At 46.9% G+C, this 22,203-nt stretch overlaps 7 protein-coding genes across 7 annotated transcripts; 3 read left to right on the top strand and 4 right to left on the bottom strand.

Annotated features, from left to right (window-relative positions):
* Nucleotides 1-372: 372 nt before the first annotated feature.
* On the bottom strand, nucleotides 373-2,226 carry I302_105027 (uncharacterized protein; the record flags this gene model as incomplete). Its single annotated transcript, XM_019195474.1, has 4 exons — nucleotides 373-492; nucleotides 542-1,534; nucleotides 1,636-1,979; nucleotides 2,055-2,226. 4 exons carry the CDS (start codon nucleotides 2,224-2,226, stop codon nucleotides 373-375), a joined length of 1,629 nt encoding a protein of 542 aa, XP_019042297.1.
* Nucleotides 2,227-2,499: 273 nt separating this feature from the next.
* Nucleotides 2,500-4,816, top strand: I302_105026 (uncharacterized protein; the record flags this gene model as incomplete). Its single annotated transcript, XM_065869978.1, has 12 exons — nucleotides 2,500-2,685; nucleotides 2,762-2,774; nucleotides 2,842-2,855; nucleotides 2,939-3,078; nucleotides 3,146-3,229; nucleotides 3,292-3,377; nucleotides 3,466-3,575; nucleotides 3,672-3,797; nucleotides 3,900-4,222; nucleotides 4,416-4,488; nucleotides 4,573-4,638; nucleotides 4,709-4,816. The coding sequence occupies 12 exons, from the start codon at nucleotides 2,500-2,502 to the stop codon at nucleotides 4,814-4,816; spliced, it is 1,329 nt and encodes a 442-aa protein (XP_065726050.1).
* A 309-nt stretch (nucleotides 4,817-5,125) lies between these two features.
* I302_105025 (uncharacterized protein) lies at nucleotides 5,126-6,443 on the bottom strand (the record flags this gene model as incomplete). The annotated part of the gene is made up of 2 exons (XM_019195476.1): nucleotides 5,126-5,586; nucleotides 5,756-6,443. 2 exons carry the CDS (start codon nucleotides 6,441-6,443, stop codon nucleotides 5,126-5,128), a joined length of 1,149 nt encoding a protein of 382 aa, XP_019042299.1.
* Nucleotides 6,444-6,840: 397 nt separating this feature from the next.
* I302_105024 (uncharacterized protein) lies at nucleotides 6,841-8,492 on the top strand (the record flags this gene model as incomplete). The annotated part of the gene is made up of 6 exons (XM_019195477.1): nucleotides 6,841-6,969; nucleotides 7,093-7,145; nucleotides 7,214-7,400; nucleotides 7,574-7,863; nucleotides 8,107-8,212; nucleotides 8,343-8,492. 6 exons carry the CDS (start codon nucleotides 6,841-6,843, stop codon nucleotides 8,490-8,492), a joined length of 915 nt encoding a protein of 304 aa, XP_019042300.1.
* A 320-nt stretch (nucleotides 8,493-8,812) lies between these two features.
* Nucleotides 8,813-10,075, bottom strand: I302_105023 (phosphoadenosine phosphosulfate reductase; the record flags this gene model as incomplete). Its single annotated transcript, XM_019195478.1, has 4 exons — nucleotides 8,813-9,023; nucleotides 9,275-9,645; nucleotides 9,765-9,837; nucleotides 9,927-10,075. The coding sequence occupies 4 exons, from the start codon at nucleotides 10,073-10,075 to the stop codon at nucleotides 8,813-8,815; spliced, it is 804 nt and encodes a 267-aa protein (XP_019042301.1).
* Nucleotides 10,076-10,722: 647 nt separating this feature from the next.
* On the top strand, nucleotides 10,723-14,110 carry I302_105022 (uncharacterized protein; the record flags this gene model as incomplete). Its single annotated transcript, XM_019195479.1, has 6 exons — nucleotides 10,723-10,947; nucleotides 11,034-11,795; nucleotides 11,921-12,843; nucleotides 12,962-13,213; nucleotides 13,279-13,627; nucleotides 13,796-14,110. The coding sequence occupies 6 exons, from the start codon at nucleotides 10,723-10,725 to the stop codon at nucleotides 14,108-14,110; spliced, it is 2,826 nt and encodes a 941-aa protein (XP_019042302.1).
* Nucleotides 14,111-14,383: 273 nt separating this feature from the next.
* On the bottom strand, nucleotides 14,384-21,982 carry I302_105021 (uncharacterized protein; the record flags this gene model as incomplete). Its single annotated transcript, XM_065869977.1, has 19 exons — nucleotides 14,384-14,679; nucleotides 14,758-15,218; nucleotides 15,321-15,452; nucleotides 15,541-15,698; nucleotides 15,759-15,938; nucleotides 16,003-16,104; nucleotides 16,164-16,214; nucleotides 16,281-16,408; nucleotides 16,538-16,781; nucleotides 16,892-17,024; nucleotides 17,088-17,234; nucleotides 17,309-17,507; nucleotides 17,660-17,995; nucleotides 18,064-18,178; nucleotides 18,257-18,285; nucleotides 18,350-19,557; nucleotides 19,629-20,446; nucleotides 20,572-21,167; nucleotides 21,244-21,982. The coding sequence occupies 19 exons, from the start codon at nucleotides 21,980-21,982 to the stop codon at nucleotides 14,384-14,386; spliced, it is 6,072 nt and encodes a 2,023-aa protein (XP_065726049.1).
* Nucleotides 21,983-22,203: the final 221 nt, after the last annotated feature.

Raw genomic sequence — 22,203 nt, 5'->3', positions numbered from 1 at the left:
AGTGAGAACGATCGAATGAACGCTAAGTTGCAGTCATGAACGTCGGATGTGGAGTCAAAGTAGCGACACGCGTGGGGTGGGGAACACTTTGGGTATCTTAATGATATCGAAAGACGACAAAAGAAGACTGAATATGATGTTGTATCTTAACGATTAATGGTCTTTGATGATTTGTTACCTTTCGTTTGTAGATTACATACATTTTGACTGTATATTGTATTGCATATAAATGAATTCTATGAACATGTATTGTCTATAGCGTATGCTGGGTATAGTTGGGTGAGATTTACATGTAAGTGTGGTTGTATCAGAATTCCCCTTACCCTATGTCATGGTATTCTTTTACCTGTCGTTTCCTTTTGTGAATGTGGATCATACTGTGATAAGATCGAGAATCTCATTCCACTTATTTAAAGTCGAATTGAGCAGGACCCTCTCATTGATCGATAAAGTCATGGCCATATACTGATACCTATCGGTCGGCGAGAGAGCCTAACTCAATAACATCAGTAACATCCTATCACGATAGGGAGTGACTTACATCTCTCATCTCGAATAAACGTTCTGGAGATAGTTCTGGTCTGTACATCGACTTCTTCCTTCTGTTAAGTAGATCTATGATCCCTCGGACCACTCGAATCATCTTGTCGTGTATCCCTTCCAGGCGAGCCAGGTCTGCTTCACCATCATCGTTGATTGTCCTCCACAAGTCCTCGACTGCTTTGATAGCTCTTACAAGCGAGGGTACGTTCAAACCTTCCTCCTCCTCCGACGAAGAGAGACCAGAATGATTGAGCCATAACATGCTGAATATGTTGATGGACAATCTCCCAGATTGATCGAGGCTCAGCATTCTCGGATTATGTTCACTCTGCGCGCATAACAGTGTCTCTTCGTTCTTGTCTTTCGCTTCATCGTTCCGTGAAACAACACTATCATTCTCCATGATCCTGGCACACTCATCGACCATCTCCCACACTTCCTCCATCCCCTCCCTGCCTAAACCCAACCCCAATCCTTCTAGATCCCACATAATTCCATCCCCAGTATATTCCTCGCTTATAAAACCCCATTCAACCAATAATTTCGCATCACCCAAATTATCCCCATACGAGTTCCACACCTCCATCTCTCCCCCTGTTCCACCAGCTTCAACGAGAGGTCTTTCAACCCTCAATTCAATCGTATCGTTCTCCTCCTCCTCAATCCTACTTATCTCCCTAGGTAAAAGATGCAACAACCTATATGCCATTCCATCACTATTGGTAATATCGTGTTCGCAAGTTTTGAGCGAGCCGCATAAATGACATACAAAGTCGTCTGATGATAGGGAGGTGTTGGGTGTGGAAGATGAGTGGTTGAGGATATCGGCGAAGGGACAGAGGGCTATGAGGTGGTAGAGGTCTATCATGAAGGCCCTGGTGGATATGAGGGACAAGCAGTGGTAGAATGATGAGATTGGGGATGGACTGGGGTGAGAGGGGGTGGGCGGGAGATGGGGGTAGTAGTGGGTGTAGAAGGATTGGATGTTTGTCTGACGATATCACTCCGTCAGCAGGTACATCTCTCTTCCGTCGAACACTAGTGCTGAAGCTAGATCTGTTTATCTGGGACATGGAAATGTGAGCTACTCACCAATCCCAATCCCTGCTCTTCCCTCATCTTCAGCTCCCTTTCCCCCTCAGTCCCTTTTAACCACCTCCATGCCTTTCTCCCATCCTCCCCACATATCTCTGGGATATCCCAGAAGATTGGTAATCCGATGATATCCCTGGGAAGGGACTGTATGTACCCATAGAAAGGAGATTGTGCTCCTAAGCGGAACTCGTGCAACAGGCATAGAGACAGGTGTAGTATTGTGTGGGAATTCATGCTTTCCTCGTTTGCGTTGGTGGGATCCGTAGGAGAGGGCAAGGTTGGAAGAGGGGGTAGAGATGAGGTTCGGTGGGATAAGATGGACGTCTTGGGGATTGCGCATACTACGCGCTGAACCATTAATACCTTCTCGTCTATACCTCAACCGAAGGGCGCCAGGACCGATAAAGGGGACTCACTCAGCTCGCCCAAGTCCATCTCAGTCTCTGAAACCAGCTTCCATCCAGTACCATCTTCCATATCCACGATTCTCAGTCCTCCACCACGAACGACTCCCTGGTGGTCCAACCATTTTTCCAGGATTTCCTTTGACGGGGGAGGCGCAGTGGGAAGTAACCTATGGGATGTCATATCGAGCAGGTCATCCTGGGAGTTATAATTATCGATGAGCCATGTCTACTATTGGTTAGATTTTATTTACAGACACGATTGGACCACTCGTCGAGATATTTTCGCTCATGCTGATTCATTGATATCGGATAAACTCCGAGTGATATTTATCCGAAAGCTGATAACCGGCTCGAGAGATCCGGACGATGCAAGATGAGAGATGGGAGCAGATGCTCATGTCAGATATCTATGTGTTCTCTTTCGTCGTCATATCGTATGTTTGATACAACCAGAATGAGCTTCATCCGACTAAGCATACGGCGAGCTCAGCCTCAGTTGGTCGCTCCACTACAATGTACCGCCCTACGACACTACTCTACCCCCCTGACTTCGGTGAATGTGGATGATCGTCCGTTAGCTGGGATCAAGGTGGTGGATCTGACTAGGGTGTTGGCTGGTCCTCTGGCTACTATGATGCTTGTGAGTATATGTCTATGCCACATCGGGTGAAATCCAAGGCTTAGGTTAATCTGATTCTGTTGCTTTTGTTGACCAGTCAGACCTGGGAGGTGAGCCCGTTCGGACCCGGCTCGTCAGCGTAGCGTAACACATGCTGATCTTGTTCGTCGAGGATAGCCGACGTGATCAAGGTGTGTTATCACTCCCTTGGATTATGACCTTAATGGGTATATTGGTCATAGATATGCGGCTAAGATACAGCATGTAATTACAGATAGAAACGCCCAAAACAGGGGACGACACGAGATCATGGCTTCCTCCTTCAGCCTCGTTCCCCTCCGAAGGCACATATCCACGACCGGACTTACCTCCTGAGTCGGCGTATTTCCTACAGGCAAATCGCAATAAGCGGTCGTAAGTATTCCTCAGCCAGTCTCGACAATCCCTTTTGAGCTGATAATGAATCCATGTTATATCTCAGGTTGACGCTCAATTTGAAATCTGACAAGGGGAGGGAAGTGATCCAGAGGTTGGTCAGCGATGCAGATATCTTGGTTGAGAATTAGTATGTCCCTCCCTCTCTTCTTTTCATAGGCATTGAGCTGGATGTTGACGATGGACCGGCAGTGTACCCGGTAAATTGGATAAATTCGGGTTAGGGTACGAACAGGTCAAAGCTGTCAATCCGAAGTTGATCTATTGCTCAATAACTGGTATGTCACCACAATCCCATATTCCCCTTTCCTTTGTGATCGTGGGACTACCGCGATGCTCGAGGCTGACCGATCAATCGCTCAACAGGATACGGATCCACCGGACCATACGCGAAATTCCCGGGATACGACGTAGTGATAGAAGCTGAGGCTGGGTTGATGCATATTACTGGTGAGAAGGGTGGTAAGCCCGTCAAGGTCAGTCATGTCTCTTGCTGCTGTACGCGCTGTGACTTGAAGGGATGCATTTCTGCTGAGTGACGATGCTGATTTCTAGCTTATGCCTTCACATAGGTCGGCGTAGCAGTCACAGATATCCTAACAGGACACTACGCCCAATCTGGTATACTGGCGGCATTGCTGAAAAGAGGTAAAACAGGTGTAGGATCAAGGGTGGAAGTCAGCTTATTTGAGAGTCAGGTGAGTCACTCGACATCTGCAAATCTCCCTTTCATATCCCCCTCCTCGAAACAGCACGAGATGATCAAAGGAAATAAAGCGGAATGACACCCATAATTTTAGATCGCATCCCTCGCAAATATCGGCTCAAACTACCTAATCTCATCCCAAGAAGCCACCCGATGGGGTACCTCTCACCCTTCCATCGTCCCTTATCAGGTCTTTCCAACAAAAGATTCATTCATCATGTTATCTGCAGGGAATGATATCCAATTTTCTATCCTCTGTTCGCCGACCGTGCTGGATCGGATGGAATGGGTGAATGATCAACGGTTTAGTAAGAATTCGAAGAGGGTGGAGAATCGGGGGGAGCTGGTGAGGCTTATTGAGGAGGCGTTGAGTGAGAGGGGGACGGAAGAGTGGTGTGAGCGGTTTAAGGGGAAGGGGTAAGTTAACTATATGCCTGCTTGCTGATTGGTGTTGATCTTGCTGATTGGTCTGGTTCGTCCTTCTCGTGACTAGATTCCCTTTTGCGTGAGTCGAGTCATGCTATCGTATGACGGTTCATCATCCTTTCGTCAACGAAGAAGTTCGGATGGTGGTCGCATAGGGATAATTTTAAGCTGATTGACACTTCAGACCCATAAATAACATCGCGCAAACTTTCGCTCATCCCCAATCAATAGCCAGGCAAGTCGTCGAGGAAGTCGAGGTGAGTCATGCATTTTCAGCTCACGTAAATCACTTTCGCTTGATCGAATCGTTGAGCTGATCTATGTGATCTGATATCTCGTAGCACCCTCGAGCGGGTAAGATCAGACTAGCAGCAGCTGCGACGTCTTATGATGGGGAGAAGCCCAAGGTGAGCTCGGTTTTTTGCTCTCTGAGATCGCCTGATCGAGGTCGAGCTGATGGTATGCTTTGCTTTGCAGTTGTACCGCCCACCACCTTATTTGGGTGAACATACTGATGAGGTATTGCAGGAGCTTGGATACGACTTGAAAGAGGTGGGGAAAATGAAGCAAGAGGGGGTTGTATGACAGAGGTAAAGCATACGAAGTTTCGGTCTTATTACAACTTCAGAGTGGATAGCAGATAGAAGCATCGGGGGAATGTATTTGATACACTTCCATATATGCCTCTTAGTGCTTCGGCAGGATGTCAATTTAGCGGATATAAGTGTATAACCATGCAAGATCTTGTAGTCTCTTATCTGACAATTTCGACTTGTATTATTGGCCGTATCAAATATCATTAGACGTATCATGCAACTTGCATCATGCAATACAACAACGCTATTCCCATCAACTCACGGATAATAGATCTACCATTATAATTTCTACACTCTACTAACTCTTCACACCCCCATCAGAACACTCCACCTCCCTCATCTCCTTCTCTTCACTATCCCATCTATATAATGGTCCCTTCCCAACATTATAATTATAATAATTCTCCGTCGCATACCTTACAATCCCCTTCCTAAACGTTATATTTATCCTTCCCTTCGCACTTTTCCTCTTCGGTACGGAATGTTCCCATTCATGTTGTGTCTTGCCTTTCATAATTACCATATCTCCGTCTTCCAATGTAAACTTCTCTACGGGCACCTCTTTTCCCGTTCGCGGGTGATTCTTGTAATTTACATGACGTAGATGAAAATCCCGGGGATAACCTAGGGTCAGGGAGGCGATTGTGGGGTTAGGGCCGAGGAAGGATTCCGAGTCGGAGTGATAGGATATGGAGTCGAGGCCTGAGGAGTAGTAGTTTATTAGGCAGAAGTTGAATTGGGAGGAGGTGACTTGTTCGACTGGTGTGTATGAGAGGGAATGTCAGAAATGTCAGTTTCAACTTTGCATTTCAATCGGTTGCTCAGTGAAAAAACAGATCAAGGGGTAAATGATTGCGGTAGTCCCGGAGAACGAGTTGGATAGGTCTCATAAGATGATAAATAGATACTCTCGAGAGCAGTTACTCACCCTTCCTCATCAACCGCTGCATCACTTCCGGTACAGCCCTAGGCCTACACTTCATGTACCCGGACCAAGGGATCTCCGTCGAATCCTTCCCAAATACCGTGGTATACCTCGGCGTATTTATGTTCATCCCTCTTACAGTATATTTGACTCTGTACCACGGTAGATTCTCAAGCAGGTAGTTCATGAGCTCTTTGGAAGAGGACTTGTCAATGAATGATTTGTAGTATATGAGATCGAGGTCTGTAGTAGGGTTATGTATTATCTTGGGATTCACATTGAAATGGAGTGGGTGGAGAGAGGTGGGAGGAGGAGGTATGAGGATGGGGTGATTGTATGTCGGTGTGGGGGGTGGGTGGTATGGGTGATTGGTGGGTGGCCAGGGGGTTGGGAGGTTTTCGTCTGTTTCTCTTTCTGTTTGTTTTGGATTGTTCAGGTTGGTGTTGTTGCTGGGTAGGAAGAGATCGATGACCTTGGCCTTGCTTTTATCGAAGGGTGTGAGAGGCTTCAAGTCTCCTTCGTCATCATCGTCTAGAATTATAGGTCTGTCCTCGTTCCCTTCTCCATTTGCTATTATGGGGGGTTTTGCCTTGGCAGGTGAAGGGGCGGTCTTTGGTTTAAGGAAAGAGGCTAGACTGGCCTGTCTCTTAGACGATCTGGGGGACGAGGTGGATTCAAGGGAGCGTTTCATGGTGGGCTACCTGCTTACCTGGTGTATGTCGATGAGCAGCTAACGCGTGATCGATAAGGTATATACAGGTCAATGATTGATGAAGCGTAAACAAAAACAAACCATACATTGCAGTTCTCGTAATGTTCATCATCGTTGATATTCCGTCATTTCTCTTCGATCGTTGATCGTTGCCACCCAAATCACCCAAAGGATAGGTTACTAACCGGATTTCAGCGGGTATTTACGTAAACCCACGTGGGCTGAAAGTGGAGAATTAGATTTTTCTGTTTTGGCGTTCTCTGGCTGTAACGAGTGAGTGACGAGCGGAAACGTTGAACGATACGCATATCTGGACCCATTGGCAACCAAAATTAGAAAGTGACTAATAACACCTACTCAAAGAGAATACTACACCATGCCACGATCACAACGTACACTCGAAGCTGTATCTGCCGCTTCAGCATCTGCTTCCACTTCGACGAAGAGAAAGAACGTAACGAGGGATGATGAGGGGGATAGTGATTCTGACTCGGGGAGTGATGTGGTAAGTGTGCTGCCTCATGGGTCGAGTGACCTGCACTGTCGCCAATCGTCTTGAAAGGTCTGATACGTCTGATGTTATGGAAATACAGAGCACTAGGTTAACCTTGCTAATTTTGCTGTACAGTCAATGATCAACGTCGATTTTGATTTCTACAATTTCAACCCCGATGTCGACCAGTGAGTTCCACCCTCTGCCTCTGAGCGTCATTTTACATCACCTTGACTGATCATGATTTCTTATGTAGGATCGCTATAAAACGACTCCTCCGACAAACTCTCTCACACGACGACGAACTCATCGACGTGCACCCCCTCGCAGACCTGATACTTTCCGAGGGGATCAGGCTAGGCGCAGGGAGCAGTATAAAGACAGATGGGGAGGAGAGCGATCCCTGGGGGCTGGTGGGTGTTGTGGATGTTTTGGAAAATAGGGTGGGTGAATCGGCTCCTCCCCTTTCTGATGAAAATCCTGGATAGTTAGGCCAAACAAGCCATAAGACTTGATATGTTCATATCTCATATTTCCTCTCACATATCATCCATACCCACATAAACAGCTCCACACAGAAAAGAGAAGACGTAAAGCTAACTCTCACACCTCACAGACCAACCCCTCCTTCTCCCCCCTCCTCACATACCTCCTCTCAACCCTCCCATCCATATCCCCCCTCCGACTCCTGCTCGACCCCTCCGCTTCCCCCGCTCAAGCATCCAAACCCGCCTTGATCTTCTCCCTTAGAATGTTGAATCTCCCCTTACCGCTCATACCGCATTTGTACAGGATGTTGTTGGGTGAGCTGGAGGGTAAGGGGTTTACGGATTATATACTTTGGGGGAGGGGGTATAGGTTGGAGGGGGGGGAGGAGAATTTGGGTTTGGATATGAATGATCAGGGGTGAGTTCAACGATCATCTGGGGCATTTGCGTTACGCGAGTGAACAACAGATTTGTTGTTCGTCTTGCTCGTCCTCGTTGAATGGGGGTTATATGTCTTTATGAGGGAGAATAAGGCAGGAAGACGTCCAGTTAATAGATGACACGTATTGATCATGAGCCGCTTGGTCATGCTTCATTGGAATGTACTTGTCAGTGGTTGGGGTATCCACTAATAAGCCTGATTTTCATTCCCATACTATAGCTCGAAGAAATCAAAAAAAAAGTCTACCAATGGAAATGCCAATAACGCATTACCATTAACAGCCGGGACGTTCGCCTATCACCCAGAAGAAGAATTCATCGATAATGTGAGTTTCATCTACCTCATCTTTGAAAGGAATGAACCGACTACGAACCTAATTCGCAATGGCTCTATTTACTACTGCTATAATCCCCAAAGTGACATCTCGCTAATTCCTGTCCTGATATCTCGTTTAGCTCGCCACGCACGTTCACACATACCCTTTCAAAACCGCTCCGAAGAGGGATGAAGATGCCTTTGGCGTGGAGCAGTTCGGTAGATTGGTTTTGATTTCGGGCGAGAAGCTGAAGAGTGCCGTGGAGGCTATGCAGGCTGCTTGTCAGTGATCTGCAATCTGCAGAGTTGTATGATCAAGGCTGGGGAGATAAAATCGGGATAATGCACCTATTAGATTGGGGGTTCTTCGGATCACTAGGGTATTATGCATTTGATACGAATATGAATGATGGATGATCAGTAATGGAACGGTTACGACTTGTAGCTGTTTCATGATCAAGCCGCGTTAGACATGAGAGACATTCGGAATTGTCAAGTATGGATATGTGGAGCGACTCAATCCCCCCTTCGTGCAGGACTGCAAATAAAATTCACCAATACCAACTCATAATCTAAGTACATCCATGCATAATACAATCCCCTAACAACCTCACTGCCCACCTTTAGCCTTCTCCTCAAACTTCTTCTTCATCTCAAAGTAGTTCGTGTGCAGTCCACACTCCGTCTTGGACTTCCCCTGCCACCTTCCGCTCCTTTCGTTGGCGTCGGAATTCACTGCGTTAGGGTCGGGTGGTGCTGTGGAGTGCACGTCACCTATTGAGCGGTAGCCTTGGTCTAGGAGGGGGTTGTAGGGGACGTTTCTGATGAAAGGGTCAGTGTAATTCTGATGGAGTGTTCGAATCGTGAAGTTGGGTTTCAGAGGGAAAGGAAGGAAAACGAGGGACAGAGAGTGAATGACAAGGAAAATGATGGGGAGATTGGTTGAGGCAATCTGATATAAGATTTTCGCACAGACAGCAAAAAGTTGAGAACAAACAATGAAAATAATGTTAATGTTGAATCGATCAAACATTGGGAGAAGACTGAAAATTAAGATAGGAACTCAACTCACTCCCTATCAACATAATCCTTAACCTCCTTATACCCCAACGAAATCAACGGATTTACTTTAATCAACCCCCTCTCATCTACTTCTATAACCTTAAGATTGGCCCTATCACTCCCCTGCGACCTCCTTCGACCAGTGATCACAGCCCTCACACCCAGTTCCTTGTACGCCCGCGCGGCAGGTTCCACCTTGACTAAGTAGTCGTATGACGCCTCGTCCGTCTCCCACAGCTTGTCGCCGTATTTCGCAGTGAACTCTTCTTGGGTGGAGACACCGGGTGGTTTGTAGGTGTGTAGTTCGGCGAGGTAGGTTTCTGAGGCTGTTTGGGAGAGTGTGAGGGTCTCGGGGAAGTGGTGGAGCGTGTCTAGGAATATCTGAGTGGGGGAGATAGGGTTAGTTTAGTCCCTTTTGATACGATGTTTAACGTTGGTGATGTGAGATACTGCTCGGATATAGGGTATTGGAGGTGATGGCTTGGTATGAAGATACTTACCAATGGTACCAGGTGAATCTCCTCTCTTTCCTGAGATATCTTGGAGATCATATCCAACGCAGCTGTGCCCGTCCTAATCCAAGCAAGATATACAAATTAGTAGAGAACACTATATATCATGAGGAGGATGTAAGCTCCTCGAGGGTTATCGTATCCACTCACAATCCAAATGCTGTCGTCTGATACAGCCCCTCCAAGTTATCTATAGCCCATCTCAAAATATCCTGGGGTGATTTGTTCTCCAACTCAGCGTTGAACTTATCGATCTCCTCGGGGGTGTATTGGGGGGTGAGTATCTCGGAGTCTGTCATTCTTCGGTGGCGATGTGTTGTGAGGTGGAAAGTGTATGGAGATTTCTTATGATCGACTTGTACCCGCGTTGATCTCTCGGTCGCTGATAAGTGTTAAATCTTGTTTTGCGGTATAATGATGAGTAGATGTTACATGCTGAATAATCTTGGTCATGTATATATAGTCTCTGTGACGTCTTTTCCAAAATAATCTCTACAACTAACATGACATCTCTAGAAATTATTCCAGATACCGATATGAGGTGATTGATAAGATTTGGGAATACCAGTTCACACAGCCACATGGTGTCCACGTTTCATCGATGATCTCGCTAATCAAAGCTTAATTCCGAGGTCGAGACGTGGAGGTTACTTCCACGCTGGAGAACGAAAGAATGAAGAGCTTTCTGCCAGAAAGAAAGACAAAGAATTCAGAAAGAAGATATATATATATGAAAAAGCAAGTATATCAACACATTACAGCTCATACAGTCCTTGTCTCGACACCGACAACCACAACATCACTTGCCGACGTGTCATTCCCATCTATGATCTAGTGACATTCGGAAATTCAATTCGAAAAAAGTTGAAAAAAGCTTGTTACAAAGTCATTTTGGCTCCGTACCATCTCGACAGAAAGTCGTTACAAGCCAAGCGACTCCATCGCCATGCGCCCGTCGCATATCCTCTCATTGCTGCTCCTGCTGATAGCGCCAGCGATTCAAGCAGCAGTACTAGCGATAGACTATGGAGCGGAATTCACCAAATTATCGTTGATCAAACCTGGTGTTCCCTTCGATGTGGTGCTGGATAAAGATAGTAAGCGGAAGATATCGAGTGTGGTAGGTTGGAAGAGGGATGATAGGGTTTTCGGAGCAGAGGCTAAGATGGCGGTAAGTAAATCCGTTAATGTTGATGTACTTACCTACCTGAGTGTGTCGCCGAGAAGAGGGTTTGCTCATCCTCCGAACTGTCCTAGGCAACTCGTTTCCCCGATACTCACTTCCCATACGTCAAACCCCTCCTCGGTTCCACTTCTACCCACCAACTCCCCCTCCACCCAAACCCACCATCACTAACCAACGACGGAGTCCTCATTTTCCCCCACCCTTCCGCCCCATCCCACATCTCCCCCTCATCCCCCTCAGAGGAATATTGGACACCTACAGCCCTACTAGCCCATCAAATATCGTACTTCCGCCATCTCGCCGAGTCCCTCTCAGGTTCTGAACCGGTCAACCAGGTAATTGTAACAGTCCCAACATGGTGGGATCATTACCAGCGAAAAGCTTATAAAGACGCCTTGGAGCTCCAGGGATTGAGCTGTCTAGCGATGATAGGCGAGGGTACGGGTGTAGCTTTGAATTACGCTATGACACGTACATTCCCCGACTACAACCTTGAGACTGGAGAGGGATCAAAAGAATATCATGTGATATATGATTCAGGGGCCTTATCGACCACTGCGACTGTATTGGCATTTTACCAGACTAGTTATCTACCTACGCCTAAATCGAAGACTCCCATCAATACTACCCATATCGAGGTGCTCGGTACTGGGTTTGAACAGGTCGGTGGAGTTTTGTTAGACGTTACCATCCAGGATATTCTGGTTGATGATTTCATCAAGAAGAGTGGTCAGAAGGGAGTCAAGGGCGATAAGAAGGCGTTGGCGAAGCTGGCTAGAGAGGGGAATAGGGTTAAACATATCTTGAGTGCAAATCAGGAAGCTAATGTCGCTGTGAGTTGTGCATGTCCATCTCGCTCCTCTTCCGCATTCATTACCATGATACAGACATAGACGCGATCAAAGTTGTGATTATGGATAGTGTTTGGTCCGTATATTCTGATATATTCCATTGACAGATCGAATCACTCTACAACGACATAGACTACCGATCCAAGATCTCCCGTGCATCCCTTGAATCAGCCGTGGAATCGTCCGTCCCACTATTTTCACACCCCATCACGGCGGCTCTTACCTCCGCTAGACTATCATTGGAAGATATCAACTCTATCATCCTTTTCGGAGGTAACACCAGAGTACCTCTCGTACAGAACTCATTGAAATCCGTATTGGGCGGTAAAGACGATAAGATCGCTCAAAATGTCAACACCGACGAGGCTGCCGTATTGGGTGCAGCATATTACGGTGCGGCTCTGAGCAGACAATTCAAGATGAAGAATCTTAACGTGACGGAACGAAGCTACTACGATATTATTTTGGACAAGAACAGTGCCGGTCAGGTAGAGACGATCTTTGAAAGAGGTAGTAAATTGGGTGAAAGGAAGGTATTATCTCTACCTATTCCATCTAAAGGCGAAGATGAAATTACGTTAGAATTCTCACAATCCACTCATCCGATCTTGGCTGATCAATCAACGACTAAGACGGAGAATGATCAGAGTCAAAGTAAACCCATCTTATCAGTATCTATCAATGATATCCAGAAATCCCTCAAGAACTTCACTAGCCCCCAGCCTGTCATTCAAGTTACACTTAGACTGGATCCCCGAGGGTATCTTTCTGTAGCTAATGCAGTCATCACTTCGAATACCCCTGAAGTTGAAGACGGTGGCGTCGCTGGGAAATTGAAGGGATTGTTTGGGGGGAAGAAGGATGATTCTGCTGAAGAGAACGCCACAGAGGAAGGAGAGGAAGGAGGAAGTGGTGGGAAGGAAGATGCGAAAGCGAAGTCGAAGAAGCAGAAGATTGCGCTGAGGTTCAAGGAGAAACATTTGGGTGTGCGCGCTATGACGGGTGAGGAGAAGAGGACGACTCAGGCTAGGTGAGTCGAGCTTTGGCAACGGATCATTTCAGTCCTTTTGAGTGGACCTTGAGTCGTCGTGATTGAATTCGATACAAGGGCATAAGCTGATCGTTGTTATGCGTGCGAACCAATTTAGACTCCAATCAATAGCCAATTTCGAATCCGCCAAATTCTCTCGAGAGGAAGCACGTAATCTCCTTGAAGGGTATCTATATAGATTATCAGGTCTCTTGTCCCCCGATTCCGAGCTCAGGGCGTTACATGAATATGCCACTCAAGCTGAGAGGGACAAGATCAGGGTATTGCTTGATAAGACGATGGAATGGTTGGGCGATCATGCCGAGACCGCTGACGAGGAGACTCTCAAAGGGAAGAGATCGGACTTGGAGTGAGTAGTATTCTTGGTGGTTGGCAATTGTCGTTATACATGTGCTAACCCCCCGTTTATCGCAGATCGCTCGAACTCCCCGTTGTAAAGCGATACAAAGAATACCTACACCGCCCCAAAGCCCTCGAAGCATTCCAAAAAGCCATGTTCGCTTCTCGATCCTTCCTATCGGAAGCGAGACAAAACAACACCCAAGCTCTCAAACTTGCTGAAGAAGCTACGGACGAACTTCCAGCGATCCCCCCGAAATATACCGAGGAGGAGTTGAAGGGTGTGGAAGATCTGATGAAGGAGAATGAAGTGTGGATTGATGGGTTAATGAAAGAGCAGGTCAAGATTGAGGATGATAAGACTAGTGATCCGGTTATTCAGGCTGGGGAGTTGGATGAGAGGGGGAAGAAGTTGCAGATGACTGTGAGTGCTTCTTGTTCAGGATACTCATTGTCAATATCTCCTACATACCTTGCTGGTTTCCCTTTGATAAGGAAGCATGGAGCAATATGTGCAATCGATCGTGGATAGCTAAGAGCGGACAAGATATACTTACTTGAAAAGCACGCAATGCTAACATACCAACGGCAGGTCCTCCGACTAATCAACAAAAAACCACCTCGACGACCTCGTCCCTCTTCTTCCTCCTCTTCCTCCTCTTCGTCGTATTCTCCAACAACCTCGACGACCCAAGCGAATCCAACGCACCACGGACCCGAAGTTACCGAATCTACTCACCCCGACTCCTCTCCTACTACATCTACTACCCTGGCCAACCCCACGCACAAGGGACCTGTCAAGGAGGATGTAACGCAGGAGACGGGCGATAAGATGGGGAAAACGTATATCTCCAAGGCCGTACCTACGGATAAAGGACCGACACCGCCCGAGCATATTGAGTTGTAGATGAGTGGAAGATATAGATGGTGGAGATAGAATAGAATGTTGGGAGTAGATGGGAATGTGAATGGATGCATATGATATCAGTTCTATTTTGAACATATCTCGTCTAGAAGGAACACAGGACTGACGAAATACCTTGTATGCAATTTGATCGAAGGATGAGCAATAGTGAGATGTAGATGATGTCTAGATATGCATTCATACAACCTATATAGTATGGTACAACAAGCATGTATGTTATCGCCCTGCGACAAGCAAGCACTTTGCAGTATACTATTATAGTTCAATTGACTCAAATTCCATCCCCTCCCCTGCCTGTCCTTCACCAAGATCCAACTCCCTAACCAAACCCACCACATCCTCCAAATCCTCCACGTCCCTCTCCGCGCCCACTCGAGCATAAGTGATCGGACAATCTATCGAGTCGCACAATATTTTCTCGCCTGGGGGTGTGGACGAACATGAACTGCAGATCTTCTGTAGGTCGAGGAGTTTTGAGGTAGCGAGTTGTTGGCGTGACAGGAGGGCGTGGGTCGTGGTGGATGGGGTGGATTGGCATTCGGTACAAAGAGCTGAGTAAGATAAGAAGTCGGCGATAGTTTTTTATGCTTCATATGAGATGAGAAAGTGGTAAAGTTATGTCCACTCACCAGAAGCCGAGTCTACCCCACAGACAATACAATGACTACTCTTGAAATGCGAGTCTATCCTCATCCCCCCTCTCCCTCTCCCTTTGCCTCTTCCACCTCTCCCCCTCCCCCTTCCAGTACCTCTCGAGGCATTCCCATTCATGTTCAGCTGGTTCTCGTACTTTGAGACCCGCTTAGTCCTAGGCATGGTATCAAACCAATTCTCCACATCTGCTCCTACCAAGTTAAATATCCTAGACAGCGGGGGGATCAACAAATTCCTAATGTAATATTCTGAATCGATGGACAAAGATCTGTTGACCAGTATCTCCTCGGGCATCCTTGCTCTCTCGATTAATCGCCGACCATCAGCGTTGGAGATGATGTAGGGTACTCTCTCGCCGTATTGCGGTTCGTCTCGGGGGTCTTTGAGGATACGACGGTACGCTACGGCTGCTCCTGGTGGTGGAACTCCTTTTTCACTATATTTAGACGATCATTAGCATGTTACTCAGGTTCTGTCAATCGTTAAGCTCCAGTGAAAGCTGGATAATAGGGTGCTCCAGGAAGAGTAAAACACTAACGAGTAAGAACCAAGTCTGACTTCCTTCGCAACGATGAAATCCTGTACCGACACTCTATTCTGCAGTATCTTCGTCCATTCCTGTCTACAAAAATCCTTGATCTGAGACAGATCCTGCGTTCGGAACAATAACCTGATCGCACTCAATATCAGCTGACCTTATCCCACTTCATGCAAATTTACTGATCGTCATGAATAAGCTAAATCGGAGATCTACCCACTTCAAACAGACCTCCTCAATCTTCTGCTGAGCAGGAAACCCGTCTCGTCTAATAGTTTCGATTCCCTTCGCATCGAATGTAGGTTCAACTTCATCCGGATGCTCATACTTGAACCCCACATATCGTTTCTTAGCCATTAGGACTGATCCCATGTATACCTATAACATCATCCCAGTGAATCAGCTCTAGTTCGATATGGCAGTGATTTCTGAACTAACTTTTTCGAATTTCAGCTTGACTGGCTTAGGGTTCAAAGCCGTCACTGCGTCCGCAATGTCATTACCAATTTTGAAAGCTTGATCCTTTGTACGTCCAGGTAAAGCTACAAATAAAGAATCGGTATCTCCGTAGACCACTTGGGCATCCCAATCGGGTCGAGAATGAATGAGCTCCTGGGCCTAACGGATAGATACGCAGATCAGCTAAGTTCTGTCGTTAGTTGGCTGCAGACAATGAGCTGACCTTTTCGAGCGTCTCTCTGCCCGTCTGGACGATCGAATCAGCTACTTCGATACAAGGCATTCGACCAGAGTAGGTCGCACTGGTATAACCATATGTGACGTTCTGTCAACGGCGATCAGCAATCGATTTAACTTTTGTTCCTGAACCAGACATCGACTTACCGCCATAAGCTTCAGACCCAGCTGTCTTGCATTAAGCAGGGATGTTAAAGACTATAGGCGAGATGATGACACGTCAGTGCCATTTTACTGAGATACCGCGCTCTGACCATAGCTCACCTTATCTCCCCTCGCACCTTTCATAGCATGTTTGACCATCACTCTAGTATCCAAAATCTCACCCAACATCTTCGCGAGGAGACTTTTCCGTACTGCGGGTTTCACAAAGATCATCCCATTTGGAGTGACTATAATCCCTCGCCCAATAATTAGCATGCAGCTCCCATGATGTACGTCTCAATCAAGCCAATCCGCATCCGAAATGGACGATTGGCACCTGGAATAGTCTATGATAAAAGGAGCGCGGTATGACTCACCAGTCAAATAATCCTTGAGCAGCTCCAACAACCCATCAGCAACTTTCAACTCCGTAAATCCAAATTTGTTTGTCCCCTTGAATTTCTCCACCCTGCCTAGACAGGTGGAAAAGCAGATATTATACGCAATCATAATTGACGGGTAGAGGGACTGAAAATCCAGGACCAAGATTGGGTGGGTATAGTATTTCGATTCTGGTTCGGCAATGAGCGGTACAGCGAAGGGCGCGTTTTGTAGGCCCACCTGTATAAATTCAGATGGTCCAGTCAGTCGTCCATGCTGCTTTATCATAGCCGTGGAAGAGATATTGCTCATTATCAGTGGAGGTAGGAGCGAGTGTGAGAAGTACCCACCTGCTCCTTGGAAGGCGAAACCAAAACGAAGCTCTCAGGCTTAGCGATCCTAAACATGAACGACTCGACTTTATACTGAGAACCCCTAAACATGACAGAAGCAAAATCCACTCCGAAGACTCGAGCGAATTCACTATGGTCCCATTCAGTTTTGAAATCAGCTTCGAACTCTTCCGATGTCGTCGACCCCACTCACGCATTCTTAGTGATGATCTCAGCAGCATCAACAATCTCCATGTAAATAACCACTCTCTGGAAAAAGTACTTCAATACTCTATAAGTATGTCCTGGGGTCTTGCTTCGCCATAGGGCAGTAAGGTTCGCAGGGGAATAATGAGGTATTCTACGATAAAGCGGTATCAGCTAAGTTCTGATTGTGCACTAAATGCTAAGCGGAGGAGTAAAGAGTGAACTCACCTCTGATGGAGTAAGTGAAACACAACATTCTCGAAGGTATATTGATTCAAGTTGATCTCAGATCTACAGATCCTCCAGATATTCAGGATATGTCGTCCGGAAACTTTGAATGTGGACGTATGATGCGCGGAATAACCATCTTTCTTCGGACCCGAGTGACCGGAGACTACTCTCGATAATTGGTCCATGAGATCGATTGCTGTAAGACACATGACATCAGTATCTTCTCGAATCAACATTCCTCTTTGAGATCTGTACATCAGATACAAAAGTCCTTGTAGCCATCTGAAAAATCCTGGACACGATGAGGAATGGGAGGATAAACCCTATAAAAGAGAAACGCAAGCTCACAAAACTCCTCATTAGCTCTACTAACCAAATATCCCCAACTCGAATTATGCAGCTCCCACCCAGCCAATACATCCGGATCCCAGAACTTGGTAATATCGATAATATGATTAATGAGATCCAGCTCATTATCAAATATATCGCATCGTATACCATCCTTACTCAACGCTGTCAATCGCGATTCGTCCATAGTAGGGGATTTCAAGCATATGTAGCCGGTATGGTATCCTTTATGAGAAGTGTTGTCCGGTAAGGAGGGGTCGTCGTTCTGATAGCAGTAAAACACAGCTGTTATGGGATCTTTCTCAGGATCGGGGAAGAGTTGGTGCCGGGATTGAGCTAGAGCATATCAGCCGTCAGTTGGATTACCCAAGTCTGAGTAGATGGAGGAGATCAGGATGACACACCAAACACCTCCAAAGCTAATACAGACATATTCTGCTGTTCCCTCTCTGATTCTTTGGTTTTCCGCTTTTGGGAGAACTTGAATCCATATCGACTTTTCTGCGTTGGCTTTTCGAGCTGTAATCAAACAAGGTATACAATCGTCAGCTTAAGTTGGAATTAGAATGAATGGACTCTCAAGCAGATGACACTTACTTGAGAAGTAAGCAAACTGTGTTTCTCAACTAATCACCGAACATTGAGGGATCAGCTCACTCCACACACCGTTTCCTACCGTGACGAACTCACTCTCAATCCTCTTCGCATTGTCTTCCTTCTCACACCAGTCCCTTACCTCGCGGGTGGTCGGAGGTGGTACAGCATACTCCCAGCCCCACTTCCAAGTGTGTTTCCCCCTTTTCCCTCTCAACCATTTTCTCCCCTCCAACATCCCCTCAAATGAAGATTCGAAATCCTGTAAATCCTTGATTGAATTGCCTTTCAGCGTGAACATCCTCCCGGCAAACATCTTCGCTCGGGAGGGTACGTCAGTGGGGTTAGAATAAAAAGGTTGTTGGTATATCGCTGATAGTACGCCGTGATCTTCCATGGTATTTACTATCTCAGACTGGGCGGGTGGAGGTAAATGAAATTGCCATGCGTTTTGGGAGTACTGATGATTCATGTTCCGAGTGGTCGAATCGGAGTTGGTGGTAGGTTGTGAAGAGTGAGTGATGTCTGTACTTCCCGTTGATTTTGGTGTGGCCGCCAGGGTGAGGTTGGCAGGTATGAGAGGTTGTTGAGAGGCTGTAGCAAGTGGTGGACTAGCCAATCTGACTTTCTTTCTCGTACTGGGCAGATTAGGATTTCGAAGCGCGGAGGAAGGAACGAACGTCGCTCCTGGCGTTTTTTCATCCTCATTATCAACATCGTCATTCTTGAAAGTAGGCGTGAAAGGCCTTTTGGTACCTTTCAACGTAGGAGAGAGAAATTGCATTTTGTCGTCCTTTTTTCCAGTAGAGTTCGTACTTGCCGTTGATTTGGAGGGTAGGGAAGTCGGTGTTTTCTGTATTTGATTAGGTCGAAAAAAAGCGTCCACTACGTCTTGTTCAGGAAGTTCGGCTTGGATCTCCTTCAATTCCTCTTTGGCATCTTGAAGATCCTCTTGACTTATACCCAATTTCTCGGTCACATCATGCTGCATCTGTGCGACTTTCTCGAGCTCCTCGTCGGGCGAAGATGAGGATGGTGAAGAAGAGATATCTCCCACTGTACGTCTCAATGGAGGTAACATGATTACATTGGGTGAATCGAATGGTAGAGTCGTGCTTTTCTTCGTGGGTGTATTCAGAGGTGAGACAGATGGTTGCCGAGCTTTGGCGAATAAGTTACGCATGAGAGTCGTAGGGGTAGGTTTTTCGCTAACAGGTGTTTTGGGCTTGGTGGGCGTGACTGGACGGTTGTCCCAAGGGTTTTGAGGCGATGAGAGGGATATAGAAGATCGGTCCATAATTGTACTATCACGATCAAGTCGGATTAGCCTCGCAATCGTTTGAACGATTCTTAGTCTCAGGATGATAGCACTCACTCCAGATCACCCAATCCAGCTTGTTCCATCATCCTTCTCTGCCTCTCCAGTCTCCTCCCATACATCCCGCCACTAGACATGTACCCACCACTCCCACTCGTACTAGCCCTAGAACTAGGAGTGACCGAACCATTGTTAAACCTATTTTTCCTAGGGGTAGATTGATTACTCCCGAATCCAGCAGCTACAGTCTGTCTGAAAAGCTCATCTAGCTCCTCATCATCATACATCGCATCGCTATCTTCTTCCTCTTCCTCCTCATTGACTTTACGGGGCATTTGAGTTGCACGGAACTTCAGCCCTTCTTCGGCGTGATGTCGGACATCCTCTGCATGTCTTTTGGCATTATCGTTCTCTTCGTCTGGATAATCATCTACTTCACGGTTCTCATCTTCCGCGTCCAGTTCAGATATATGTCGGGAGATCATCCGGGAGTTAACGTCCAGCTCGACAGGAGCATGTTGAGATGCTTGAGTCATCGCAAATGCTTCGAATGGGTTTTGCTCTTCCTCTTCCTCGTCGTCCTGTTCCTCTCCCCCGTTTTCTTCTTGATGCGCTGGCGCTCCACCGTTGACGACGTAAGGATCTTCACCCTTTATGTTGATCAGTGGTATTTCAGCCTGCGTAGGTGAAGAAGGTTCATGTCCTCTTGGTGATGAGGTCAGTGCGATGGATGCCTGAGCAGGAGAAGATAGGCCATTGACCTGGGATGAGTTTTGTTCCGATTTTGCAGAACGTCTAGACTTCTGAGTGGACTTGGGTGGACGAGGTGGTTTAGGCCAATGAGCAGAGACAGCTTGGAAGGTGGTCATAATCCACTGTAATGTACATACAACATCAGCTTAATGCCCACTTTTTTCCTAGTTTTCTTAACCCCAAACACATCGAAAAGGAGGTAACTAAACAAGATAAAGCAGAGATAAACAGATAGACTCGAGCTCACCCTATCATAGTTTCCCTTTTCCCCACTCTTCCCATTCTTGACCTCATTCGAGAATCCATTGAAGTTCAACTTCCCGCCTTTTTTCGTTCTCTCCTCTTTCATCCTCTCCTCTATAAACTCCCAAAGTTCCCTAGAGATCTTCCAATTCCCACCCATATTCTCTTCTTCTTCGTCCTCCTCCTCACCTGGTTTGCCACTACCACTTCCTTTCGGTACCTTATATCCCAATTCTTTCATTGACCTGCCCCCCATCCCACCCGACCCAGGCATCATAGCGTCACTTCCCAGGCTCAACCCCTTGAGAGATCTTCGTCGCCGTTCATCTTCCCATAATTCCGCTACGGCCGGAACGAGCTTTTCGTTGGGATCTAATGGTTGATGTAGTAGTTCGATGAAATCATGGTGCAGATTACGGGGTTTCAGCCGATTCCTATTGAGGATGTGGTGCGGTAGGATATCGATCTCGAGCGGGGTGAAGGTGTCTTTTGCGGGGGATAGACCGGGGTCGTATAGCATTGATTCGGGGACGGAGAGGGTATCGAACAATTCTGGTGGGCCGTGGGACGGAGAGGGTGGAGAGTCGTAGGGATCACCTTCTGGAGAAGATGAGTCAGGGAGAACCTTTTAGCTTTGGGTGTATATTGATAGCTTTGATGAACCATTATTACTCACCTGGCAAAGGTTCCCTAAACTTCCCACCCCCCACTTCTAGCCATCCGCACCCGTACAGATCGAAATCGCACATAAACTGCAACACATGACTCATATGCGCCTCATGAGGCTGCCACGTCCGTCCCAGTACTATCGGTTTACGTAGTTGTTCCAAAGCGGTATACAGCTTACCAGGGTTCGCCAGCGATACCTTGAGGAAATAGGAATAACCAATATGATATCCGTAGAACGGGACTCCCTTAACCAACATTACTGAAACGACATGAAGATGCTTTGGGTCGACCCCTCCACCATATTTGTTGGATGTCTGCGGGTTCTGGCGAGATGCGATGCAGATAGCGTGGTTTAGGGATACGGCGAATCGCTGACAGATCTTGATGACTCTTTCTGGTCGTAGTGGGTCCAACCCGCCTCCACCTGCAGAGGAGGTAGAATCCATAGGGAATGGGACGTAGAAATAGGGATAACATAGGTGGATGTTCGCGCATATCTTCTGGAGGGATGGGGTGGTTCCGAAAATACGTAGCACGGGGAGACGTTCGGGTAAGTTACCTGGTGGTATCGCTGTGGAGAACCTTGATGGGACGTATAGCTCTCTCAGAGTTGGGAGGGGCGCTGAGAGAGTCGAGGTGATGTGGGTTATACGTAACTTCAGGATGGGCTCGGAGGGGTACTGAGATTGGGTGGGTTGAGGGAAAGGCGAGGAGAAGGTGGATGGACCGCCGGGATCGTAGGGCATTTTGAGAGGTGTTACAGGTGGTGAGTTGGGTATAAGGTACGCATAGTAGAAGGCGGACACTTGGTATCGAGTTGAGCCCGTACGAATACAACTGGGATTGAATGATAGATCTACTGCAAGAAGCAGAGCTGTCACAACTGTTTATGGTGAAGTAATGTTTTCGATCGACAATCATTCGTTCCGGTTAACTCTGAGCCATGTTGTCTGTGCGTGACGAGGTC

Source organism: Kwoniella bestiolae, chromosome 3 (assembly GCF_000512585.2).
Source record: "Kwoniella bestiolae CBS 10118 chromosome 3, complete sequence".
Taxonomy (NCBI): Eukaryota; Fungi; Basidiomycota; class Tremellomycetes; order Tremellales; family Cryptococcaceae; genus Kwoniella; species Kwoniella bestiolae.
Note: the sequence above shows the minus strand (reverse complement) of the source record. Positions and strands in the feature narration are given on the sequence as shown.